The 12856-nt window shown below is 31.4% G+C and overlaps 1 protein-coding gene across 7 annotated transcripts in view; it reads right to left on the reverse strand.

The window, feature by feature from the left end:
• Window positions 1-12856, reverse strand: part of BAZ1A (bromodomain adjacent to zinc finger domain 1A) — a 207151-nt gene that overhangs the window by 32157 nt on the left and 162138 nt on the right. For 6 of the 7 annotated variants that reach the window (XM_074290578.1, XM_074290574.1, XM_074290573.1 and 3 more), the window contains 7 exons: window positions 12428-12566; window positions 11381-11527; window positions 6231-6326; window positions 5878-6102; window positions 3189-3354; window positions 2511-2624; window positions 1226-1347 (listed from right to left, as the gene is read on the reverse strand). In XM_074290578.1, coding sequence (XP_074146679.1) covers window positions 1226-1347; window positions 2511-2624; window positions 3189-3354; window positions 5878-6102; window positions 6231-6326; window positions 11381-11527; window positions 12428-12566 — 1009 coding nt within the window. The remainder of the gene's footprint in view (window positions 1-1225; window positions 1348-2510; window positions 2625-3188; window positions 3355-5877; window positions 6103-6230; window positions 6327-11380; window positions 11528-12427; window positions 12567-12856) is intronic. The other variant, XM_074290579.1, reaches the window with a different exon arrangement.

Raw genomic sequence — 12856 nt, forward strand, 5'->3', positions numbered from 1 at the left:
TATGCTTCCTAGCTGTGTGACCCTGGGGAAGTCACCCCAAGTGCCGCAGCAAAACAAACAATATCTAGATAGATAGATAGATAGATAGATAGATAGATCTTGATTATGTAACAAACTTCCTGTTTTGTGTCAGCTTCAAATTTACTAAGCATGCTATTTCTACCTTCATTCAAGTCATTTAAAGAAACTTGAAGCAGTATAAGGCCAAGTAGTTATCTCAGAGATATTCTACTACAGAACTTTTTTCCAAGATGATATCTAATCATTAATGATTACTCTGGATCCAGTTATTCTGGATTCCAAACTCCAATTAACTATATACAAGTAATGATGCTATCACATAGTTTATATCTTGATCCATTTTGTCTGTAAGAACAATATGAAATTTTTCTTTAAAATGATGTCCTAAAATCCACATAAACTTTCAATTATAATGTATGGTATGCCTACTATATATTTATAATATATAGTATGTCTACTATATACTATATACTATACCTATATAGTATGTAATATATCTAACAGTATAGTTAACCAAAAAAAAAAAAAAAAAAAAAAAAGGTTATTTTTGGCATGATTTCTTTTCATTTTTGGTGAGGCAAATAAAGTACTTATCCAGGGTCATATTAGCTAAGAAGTATTAAGTGCCTGGGGCTGATTTTGAACTCGGGCCCTCCTGACTCCAAAGTAGGTACTCACACTACTGTACCATCTAATTACCCTGATTTCTTGATGAAGTCACACTGGCTTATTTGTAAATTGCCTCTTGCACAAATTGAAGTTTATTGGCCTATAGTTTACAGGTTCCCTTTTCTTCTTAAGGATAAACATCTTTTATCTTAAGAATTAAAGTAGATTAATTAGCATTTTACTCATCATGGTAGAGAACTGGATAAACATTTGATAATTTTATAATTAAGATGACAAGGATAAGGACTGGTCTTATGACTTCAATGGTACAGGCAACTAATTTTATAAGAGATACTGGTGAAGAAACTTTCTATAGCAGTAGAGATTAGCACCTTCTCTGTAATTTATAGAATGTTTTTATATTTTTAAGGCGAACATTTTAAGTGATTTGACAGTATGTGTCAAAGATAGGGTAAGAATGAACTCAGGACTTTGAGATGGGCTTTATATGCATTATATGACATGGCTGTCCATTTTTAGTTTCATTTTTAAATTAACTGAGGGAAAAAAAGAGGGGAAAAGAGAGAATAATTACCTCTTCTTCTTTTATGTAGTAACAAATCTTCTTCATCTTCTGTGGCTGTATCCTGATCCTGTTCTTTCTGTTCAATTTCTTTGCTTTCAGTACTAGTATCAAGATCTTCTCGTTCTTCTTCCCTTAATAAGTAATTACACTATTCAATGATATAGTCAAGTATATCAACTGCCTATAGAACATTTTGTTTCTATTTTTAGAAATTTGAAATTTCCCCAGCCATATAATATGATTCTACCTTTATAACAAAGTATTAAAAACCACCCAGTGTCTTATATGAATTGAGAGTGAAAACATATACACAATGGCCAGAGATAGGTAGGTGTGTGCATAGAAGATTACAAAATAAAAATGGCTATAAATTAACAGTAACAATTATGTTTGGCTCTGAAAAGGAGGTGATATAAACAGTACTTCTTCCTTGACTTTAATTGCTGATGTGTTAAGAATATGGAATATTGTATAAAATGCATTAATAGTATGTTGTTTAGTTAAACAGCTTTTGCTCTTTTTGTCAGAATAACAAAGATTTATATAACACCTTTATATAACAAGTTTGTTTTACAATTTTATTTGATTTTTCAGGACAAACTCTGAAATGTTTTATTATCCTCATTTTCCTCATCTATAAAATGAGGATAAAAAATAGCACTTAAATAACTTACCCAGGGTCCCATAATATTTGAGACAATATTGAAACAAGTTTTTCTTGACTCCAAACTAATGCTTAAGGAATGGCTCATGGGGTAGAAATGAAAAAATGAAATGTTAAAAAATAAAGGGTACTTTAAAAAAAAAAAAATCAACAAAAACTATTAATTTACTAAAATTGGAAAAAAAAAAAGAAAGAAAGAAAAAAAAAAGCATTCATGTAATATTATTTCATGGAAATTCAAAATTATAGCCAGTTGAATTTCCAAATAGGAATTTTCTACCTTTTTAGTCATCTATCCATGACTGTGGTAAGGAAGGTTTAATTAAGACTCTGAAGATACAGTACTATTTTCTTACTATTGTATTTCATCTACATTATGGATTAAATAGATTTTTTTTCCAATAATAATGTATAAGAGCTACAAGCATAAATTTACAAATTTTAAAAACATAGCTTTTCATTTGATTTCAGCTTCTCAAAACAAACTTAATCTCTGACAAGTTATTACAGGTTTAAGAGTAAAACTGCTTTTCACTAGAAATTCTAAGGCATTTTACAGCATTTAATTTCCATAAAATTGAGGATTTTTTATATATTACTGAGGAGGCCAACCAATAACTAAAGTCATACCCAGTAGATACTTCTGCAGTAGGATTTCTTTGTTCTTCTTCCTTAAGTTTTTCTTCTTTTTCTTTTATCTTTTGTTCTTGCTCTTTAAGTTTCTCTTCCCTCCTTTTACGAATCCTAATCATAAAGATAATAAGATGCTTCAGTTTATTTGATGTAGTAGCACAAGCATTAACTGAATCTTTTCCTTATTACAAGGTCATGGAAGATACTTGATACTATTTTTAGCACTAGATTGTCAATTACAGCTCCAAAGATCAAGAAAACAAAATTTTAAAAACTATTTCTATCATTTCTCTTTAAAAGAGATGAATGGTAATATGGCCAGTAGATTTTAATTTAAATTTACATAATATTTAAGCTTTATAAATCTCTTGTGATCATCATAATAATTTTGAGGAAAATTGTATATTAATCCCACTTAACAGACAAGGGAACTAAGACTCAAAAGTTTTAAGTTATTTGGCCAAAGTCACAGAAGTACTATACCTAAAAATCAAATAAATGCAAGTCTTCGAATGCAAAACCTAGGTTCCCCCTTCCCCGATATTTACATGTGTGAAGTAGGGACACAAAGGACATGGGGCACAGAAAAGCATTTATCACAAATGAGCCAATACTTTTCTATTTGAAGTTTAAGTTATATTATACATCTCTAGTATAACTTTATTTGATTCAGACCTGGCTGCTGCTTCTTCCCTCTCTTTTCGATGTTGCTCTGCCTTGAGCTCCCGGAATTCCTGTTTGGCCTGTCTCAGTATGTCTACATAGTCTTCAATAAAATCCCTAGTGGAGACGAGGGTCAGTAGTTTCCCACAGAGAGCATGAAGTATCTTCATCTTCTCCCCTATTAAAAATCATCATGAATAAGATTTTTAAAATTATAAATCATAGGAAAACAAAAACTTTCCTAGTTTCTGTGAAAAAATGTCTAGTAAAGGGAAAAAGTTTTCTTCAACATGTCAAATAAGTAGTTTGTATGGTTAATACAAAAGCAGCCACCATTTAAGTATTCATTTTTAGGTTATTTAAGCAAAAGACCTCTGACTAAATTGAAACAAGATTCTTCCTTGGTAGCAACAATGTAGAAAATAGTCATAGATTAAATTTTAAATTTATCACAGCATTCACTAACATCATAAATAGCTAACTCTGGGAATTGGAGAGCATGTGGAGGGAAGAATACCATGATTTCACTAAGCAGACAGGAAATTCTGTTGAGAAAACTATTACTTGATATAGCAAAGACTTGGCAATCATTGTGCAACCCCTAGTATTATAGTTTCCTGAGAAACAGAGTAGCACTTAACTGAGAAGTTAAAATGACTTGCCCAGGATCACAGTCCGCATATTTCAAAGAAGGCACTTGAACCCAGATCTTGCTGGGTGATGACTTACAGATGATTACAAAGTTCTTTGAACAAATACAGAAAAATTAGGAAAGGGAGTAAGCTCAGGAGGAAAGTTAATGAACTCTGTCTTGAATATATCAACTTTTGAAATGGGTTCATGATCTAGACACACAGAATAACATTATAAACAAATTAGAAGAACATAGGATAGTTTACCTCTCAGATCTGTGGAGGAGGAAGGAATATATGACCAAAGAAAAACTGGAGATGACTGATTATATTAAGTTAAAAAGTTTTTGTACAAACAAAATTAATGCACACAAGATGAGAAGGGAAGCAATAAACAGGGAAAACATTTTTACATTCAAAGGTTCTGATAAAGGCCTCATTTCTAAAATATATAGAGAACTGACTCAAATTAAGAATTAAGAATTCAAGCCTTTTCCAACTGACAAATGATCAAAGGCTATGAACAATTTTCAGATGAAGAAATTGAAACTATTTCTAGTCATATGAAAAAGTGTTCTAACTCGCTATTGATCAAAGAAATGAAAATTTAACACAATTTAGGCAATTTAAGACAACTCAGATACCACCACACACCTCTCAGATTGGCTTAGCCAACAGGAAAAAAACTATCACAAAATGGGATGTGAGAAAATTGGGACATTGATGCATTGTTGGTGGAACTGTGAATGGATCCAACCATTTGGGAGAGTAATTTGGAACTATGCTTAAAAAGTTATCAAATTGTGCATGCTCTGATTCAGCTGTGTTTCTACTGAGCTTATATCCCAAAAAGATTCTAAAGGAGGGAAAGGGACCCACATGTACAAAGATGTTTGTGGCAGCCCTTTTTATAGTGTCAAGAAAAGGAAAACTGAATGGATGCCCATTAATTGGAGAATTGCTATATAAATTATGGTATATGAATGTTATGGAATATTATTGTTCTGTAAGAAAACGACCAGCAAGATGATTTCAGAGAGGCCTGGAGAAACTTACATGAACTGATGCTAAGTGAAATCAGCAGAACCAAGAGACCATAATACACGGCAGCAACAAGATTTATACAATGATGAACTCTGATGGAAGTGGCTCTCTTCAACAATGAGAGGATTCAAACCAGTTCCAATTGTTCAGTAATGAAAAGAGCCATCTACATCCAGAGAGAGGACTGTGGTATGGACCACAACTTAGCATTCTCACTTTTTTTGTTGTTTGCTTGCACTTTATTTTGCTTCTCTCTCTTTCTCTTTTTTACTGGTTTGTTTTCTTGTGTAGCATAATTGTATAGATATGTATGCATATATTGGATTTAACATATATTTCTATCATGTTTAACATATGTTGGACTACTTGCCATCTAGGGGAAGGCATAGGGGGAAAATTGGAACACAAGATTTTGCAAGGGCTAATGTTGAAGAATTGTCCACACATATGTTTGAAAAATAAAATAAAAGAAAAAGAAAAAGAAAAAGAAAAGAAGGATTAGGGCAAAATCTTAAGAGTATACTCACAAACAGGAAAAAGGACATGAAAGATAAGCCTACAAAGGAAACTGAGGAGCTGTCCAGAAAGATAGGTACATCAAACACCATTTTATTTGTATTTTTTAAAAAAAAATAACACTTCTATATAGTATTATAGTACTTCATTTATATATCATTATCCCCTACTACATACAATCACCCTGCAAGTAGTAATAGCTTTTTTAAAGAAATGTTTGTTAAAGAGAAGTCAGACATTTAATACAATTCAAATTTAGAATAAAACAAAAGGAGGGATAAAAATAAAATTATAAATTATAATAACAACAAGTAATGATAATAGTATTTATTTTTCTATTGTTTATATATAAGGAATTATTCAGTTTCTTATTCTCATCTAAATACAGTTGAATGCTTTTAAATGCTTAGCCTTTTCAAGAATGGTTAAGAATGGAGTCAGGTGCATATTGTTCTAAAAGTGGGCTATAAAATCTTTGTCTTTATCTTGTTGTTGTTGTTGTTTTTTACCTGGCAACAAATCATATACTGAAGTGCTTGAAAGTTTCTTCAGTAGACTAGGATTACTTAAACGAAGTTCCATACAGGCATCATCTGTAGCATCAAATCCTCCTCGTTTCTGATAACGATACTTTGCATTTGCTGATGTTACATCAGCACCTGAAGCTAAGATATGAAGTCTGAGGATTTCAGAGAGAGTGCAGCTATCAAGATCCAAGCTTTTCAAACTGCAGCCTATAGTTGTTAAAAAAAAAAAAAAAAAAGCAGTCATTTAGAATATAATTACATGTACTTAGTAATATAAAATGTGCCTTTTTTATAAAAATAAAAATAAAATGAAAAAAAATTAAACCCACACATACCCTGGTGTAACTGTGGCCATGCAGCTGCCAAAGTTGCAACTGCAGACAGTGCAGATTTTGTGGGGTCTGCATCTTCATCCAAAGCCTCTGTTAAATCTTTAAGGAAATAAATATTTTATTCTAGTGCAAATCAAAGCTTGCATACTGGGTAGGAAAACAGCCCTTTTAAAAAGATTCAAGAGACAACTTAGCATTCATAAGCCTCAACAGAATCCACACTAAGTACAAAATGAAGTCACTACTCATTCCACCTACAGGCCATCTAAAAACTATATTATCCTAAAATCATGCAATACTCACTCAATTGCTAGGATCTTCACAATAGACACACATACACATTGACATAAAAGTTGTAATGTACTTTGGCAATCATTTAAAGTGAAGTAAAATTTTACAAATGCTGTATTCACTTTGGTCTTTGGAAAGGCTATTTCAAAAATTAAAATCAAACAATTCAGATAACCCATTCTTTTGCAGAAATTTTCAAAGTTAATTAATGCCAAAATGTAATGCTAATTTTTGGAAACCAAATGTAAGTCGTTACTAAGACAGTCTAAAAACTGTAACACTTTACATATCAGTAGTCTCAAACAACGATTCCCTCAGCACTTGTAAACTATCCAATCACAAAATATTAGCCCATTAGTTCCAAATGTGTTTCAAATACTATATTCACAATTCTATAGGTTAGAAATAATCAAAATGCACAGTGGTCTAAATTTTCCACTTTACTTAAAAAAAAAATTCTTTCAAAGTCTCAAAAATCTTGCATTCCAAAGATTAAAAAAAAAGGAAAATCTCCTTGGAATCTATCATAAAACCAAATAATGGTAAACAGAATTTTCATGTTTCAACTCAAAACAGGCATACATAAAACCCAAACACCTATTGGTGCATTATAGTGCAATGGAAAGATAATGAGACTAAAGTCAAAAAGCCTAGGGCTTTGCTAATGGCTAGTTGTGGTGACTTTGGGCAATTCACATAACTTCCTTGAGTTCTAGTTTCCTCATCTATAAAATAAAAATAGGTTTGGAATAAATGGTATTTGAGATACATTCCAGGATGGCAATATGTTTCTATTCCTAACTTTAACAAGCTATCTAGATTCAATGCAGTAATGATGACAACAAAATAATCATCAAATGCTTCAAGGAATATATTATAAAAACAAACAAGAATATATATGACGTGGGAAAAGTGGGGAGAAAAAAAAAACTATGTTTATATTTTCTTTCTCCCTCTCCCTTCCTCTTTAATTCCCTCTCTTTTGTCGCTAATTCATTCTCCCCCCCCCAAAAAAAAAAAAAACCTAAAACTGGGTTTCAAACAGAAATGATCCTTTCATTTTAGGGAAATGTGACTTAAAACTTCCTTTATTTTTCCCCACATAAACACATCTAGCCAATATACTTTTGAATTGCATTGTAAAAAAGAAAATTTTCAATAGCTCTAAATCCTCAGATATGTAATTTATTTATTAATTTTATAAGTGGTTCTCTTCCTTATTTTTTCCTTTTACCACGTTTTAACTTTATTCAAATTGCTTTCTGTAATGAAAATACATATCTTATAATAATATCCTATTGCAACAAGGGAAATAAAAGACCTTAGAAAAATGAACTGGAGGTACAACTTGGAAATTACATTATTACATTAAAATCAACAACATTAGGGCAGCTAGGTGGCGCAGTGGATAGAGCACCAGACCTGAATTCAGGAGGACCTGAGTTCAAATCTGGTCTCAGACACTTAACACTTCCTAGCTGTGTGACCCTGGGCAAGTCACTTAAACCCAGCCTCAGAAAGGGGAAGGAAAAAAAAAACAAACCAACAACATTCAATTTATCTGACTGGAGGTTATTAGGATTAGTGAATAACATTGTTGGATCAATAAGAAATAAAGGCATTCCAGGGTGTATATCACACACACACACACACACACACACACACACACACACACACACACACACACACACACAAAATCTAAGTGTTGAGAATTAAGTTTTATCAGCATGATTATTGTACTGCAACTGCAGTACTCATAATGTAAAAGAACCTCAGTACAGTATGTGTTGAATATGTATATGCATATTTACACATACATATAAGCACAAATCACACATATACTCCCTTATCAAAAAAAAATTTTTTAGAGATAAGATGGGAAAGAGAAATAATTTTAACAAAGACTACTTCAATGAGAAATTTTGGCTAAAGGGAAATGATCATCCATAGAGAAAAATTATATAAATTTTTCCCTTCTTACTGTATGTAAGTGTAGGTAGCTATGTATGTATATCCCCTTAAGGGCAAGGAGCTATTTGATTCTTGCCTTTGTATCCCAACTTAAGGGTAGACACAAGTGTTTGTAGGTTCTTTCACAAATTCTTTTTATCACTGAGATTACAAATTCCCTAACATATAGATTTAAATCTATAAAAAAAAAAATTTTTTTTCTTAATAACTCTCACTACAACATAATTGACATTACTATAGCTTACAATAAAATTTAGTGGGTTTTTTTGGCAAATACTTGCCACAATTGTTTTTATATATCAGTTTCATCCCACAATATTATTCCTCAAAATTTCTCATCACAGAAAGCTTTTTTTTTCCTTTTTTTGATTAAGTATTATTTTCCCATTACATAGAAAACATTTTTTAACATTTGTTTTTCAAAACTCTTAAGATTCAGATTTTCTCCTTTACTCCCTTTCTCTCCACTTCCCTCACATTGAGAAAGCATATGTGAAAGCTAGATAAGAACATTTTCATAAAAGTCATTCTGTGAAATAAAAGATAGATTCGCCCCCCCAAAAAAGAACCCTTAAGAAAAATAAAGTAAAAAAAAAAAAAAAAACATGCTTCAATCTGTATGAAGACACAATCAATTCTTTCTCTGGGTATGAATAGCATTTTTCATCTTAAATCCTTCAGAGTAGTCTTGGATTATTGAATTGCAAATTTATTCTCACCTGATAATCCCATTAACACTGCTATTACTTTGTATATAGTATATTTTGCACAAACTCATGGAAGTCTTTTCAGGTTTTTCTGAGAGCATCCTGCTCATCTTTTCTTACAGAACAATAGCATTCTATTATAAACACATTCCACAGTTTACTCAGACATTCCCCAAATAATAGGCATAGCACCAATTTCCAATTCTTTGCCCTTTTTCTTTTTTTTTTAAATCATTTTTGGGATAGAAGCCTAGTCCTAGTGGTGGTATTGTTAGGAGATTAAAAGGTAAGCATGATTTTATAGCCCTTTGGATCCCAAATTGCCCTTGAATTCCCCTCACAATGCATTAATGTCTCATTTTTTCCATTCTCTTCTAACATTTGTCATTCTCCTTTTGTAGCTCATCAGCCAATCTAACAGCTATAACGTGGTACTTGATCAAGAATTGTTTTAATTTGCTTTTTTCCAATCCATAGTGATTGTTTTTATATGACTATAAATAACTTGATTAGGTCATCTGTAAACTGTTCATAACTTTTGATCATTTATCAATTGGGGAATGGTTCTTATTTTTTTAAATGACTGAGTTCCCTGTATATTTGAGAAACGAGGCCTACCTCAGAAAAACTTGTTTCAAATTCTTTTCACAATTACCATGCTATCTTTCCATTTATTTATTCTCTCCTTTCACCCTGCTCTCCTCAAGTGCTTTGCTTCTGACTACTCTCTGCAACAATTATGTCCTTCCTTTTATCACCCTAACATCTATACAGAGTTTTGAATATATTTTTCTTTTTACTCTTTTCCATCTTATCTTTAAAAATAATATTAGTAAGTAGGTAATCCCATATGCATACTTAACCAATAAAGCACTGTGCATTTCTAATTATACCATATAAAATAATTACACAATGCATATGTTAATATCCCATTTAACTAAGGCTTGGATCATTTCTTAATTAAGTACCTGAAGAAGCAGTGATTAGGATTAAGTCACAGGTTGCAAGATATTTGACTTTGGAAATAGCCAGGGCAGTACATCTGCCAACTTTGACTCCACATCTATTTATTATGTAAGTAAGAAAGACTCCTTAGAAATGTAAAGTTTCAAATTCTATCAAAACTGAATAGTTCTTGAATCCTTCAAATTGAAAATTCATTAAGTTGTTTAGCCACAATTGTAATTCCTGATGTAGAAGTGACAGAGTTGTCATTTTTTATTTCTTTTGACACAGATCTCATCTTGAGCACTGCTTATAAAGAATACAACACATTCATAGGCAATTATTTTTCTATATTTCTTTCTATAAATGTTATTTTAATTGAGAAAATGTGGAGAATGAAAGGGAAGAGTGGAAAATATTCTCAGGGCAGCTAGATGGCACAGTGATAGAGAGCATTGGCCCCGGAGTCAAGAGGATCTGAGTTCAAATCTAGTCTCAGATATTTAACAACAACTAGCTATGTATCCCTGGGCAAGTCCCTTAACACCAACTGCCTCACAGGGGAAAAAAAGCACTCTCATACTTTTAAAATGCCACCATAATAGTGAATAAATATTAAGGTGGTAATAATGAACTTGGAATTGAAAGGATAAAATTTTTAATGTGAAATCCCTACCACCAGTTAAGAATCTTCTAAGTTATAAAAACCTTAAGAGAATACTACTCAACTCTAGAATCTAATAATCTAACAAATAATATCTAAAAGCTGCCCTAAGTAATAATTATCATAATGCTCTGCTATAGAACATAAAACTTAATTGTAAAAATCAAAGTATTGTAATAAATTAACTGATCAAGTTCTTGGGGAAAAAATAGATTCCATTTAGAGGGTTCTTTAAATTAAAAATGAGTAAATAAAAGAATTTTAATCTTCTTAGCTCTTAGAAGAAATATCTCATAGTGCAGAAGGAACAAGAGAGAAAAAAATTGAGAACAATAATCTTCAAGTTCTTCAAAACTATGCTGCAGTAAAAAAAAAAAAACAATTATTTATATGAAACAAATGATAATATCTTTGAAATACACACCAACATCTAACAAGTTATGCCATTATCACCAACTGAATCTGTTCAACTTCTAGAATAAAGAAGCAGTTTTTATAAGGCTTTGCAAAATATATTCTAAAGTTCAAAACAAATTAATATTAATTCATACAGGAATATAAAATTGAACTCTGACCTTTGGTGTCAGCATCAGTTATTTGTTCTTTGGCTACTTCTTCTTCTTCTTCAGCTATTGCTTGAAAGATGGCAGTGAGGAAGAAAAAAAGCAATTCACATAGTGGGCCTTCACTATCATTTCCCACAAGAGCTTCCTCTAAAACCTCTGAAAATAAAATATTTTGAATGAATATAAACTTATTTCCATGTAAATAGGAAACACAGTAGCATTAAAAAATTAAAACATATTATTTTAATAAAGGTATTTATATTTATATAGAATTAAAATGATGCATGAAGTTTACATAGACAAGGTAACCCCCAATCTTAAGAGTCTCCAATACAGCCCAAGTACTACAGGTCCTGTTCATTAAGAACCATTCTAGCTAAACTAAAAGGGGCTTAGATCATCATCAGAATCATCACCTGGTGGTTGGGTTTTTGACTACAACAAATATAAGGTACAAAAGCACAGAGAGGTTAAAAATTGAGCCAGATCACTGAAATAAAAACATGGATTATTTCAAGTACTGAATATTAAAAACTACTTTCATTTTAACACGTAGTTAAAGCCATAAGTGAAATCAAGTACAAAATTATATACACACAAGATGAAACATCCAAATAGTGGTATATCATTATAACATTCATGCCAATTCAAAAGTAAGGTGATCACTACAAGCATAATTATAATTTGCACAACAAACAACAAAAATGTCTTAAATTATTATACTGCCAATACTTCTGAATACCATTAATCTATTGGTTAGAGAATAGTAATAACTAAATTCTAATCACATACTATTACCACCGAGTCCCTATGTCACCTAAAACAAGCCCAAACTTGTTCCTGCATCTGTAATGGAAAATGATAATAACTACTACTCACCACCACCATTTATTCCTATTGCCTAGTACTTGTGCTCTTAACATAAAAATATCAAGAATTAAAAGTTATCATTTTATAATGGAGCCACAGCGTGAAATTTCCGTTCTGTATCTATGCCATGTTAACATCTAATATATCCCTTGTCATGACGAATTTCCTCTAAAGGGAAGAGCTTGCCTAGAGTTACTCCTTCAGGAAACTCATCTTGAAGATCAAAAAGCTCCCCAAATGCATGAAGAAATTCTAACACCATTAGAGCATCACCGAAGATCTCAGGAGGCAGCCTGGTTTTCACAGGAGTAGGTTCTGGAAGTTCCTACAAAATTAAAAATAAAAAAATTTAGTAAATATGTGGATGAGCAAATACATAAAAATGAATGCGATATGGTCATTAATATATATATGTATGTATACATGTATATATATATATATGTATATATATATTTAATTGTATTAAATAGACTTCTCTAATTTACTGAATAAGAATAATTACATCCTTTTAGTATAGGTAGCTATGATTCAAAAAGCAATGAGGATAGCATTTCTAATCCCTGTTTTTATCCGCTTGCACTTTTGATTTCCTTCACAGGTTAATTGTACATTATT

This window comes from Sminthopsis crassicaudata, chromosome 2, assembly GCF_048593235.1.
Source record: "Sminthopsis crassicaudata isolate SCR6 chromosome 2, ASM4859323v1, whole genome shotgun sequence".
Classification (NCBI taxonomy): Eukaryota; Metazoa; Chordata; class Mammalia; order Dasyuromorphia; family Dasyuridae; genus Sminthopsis; species Sminthopsis crassicaudata.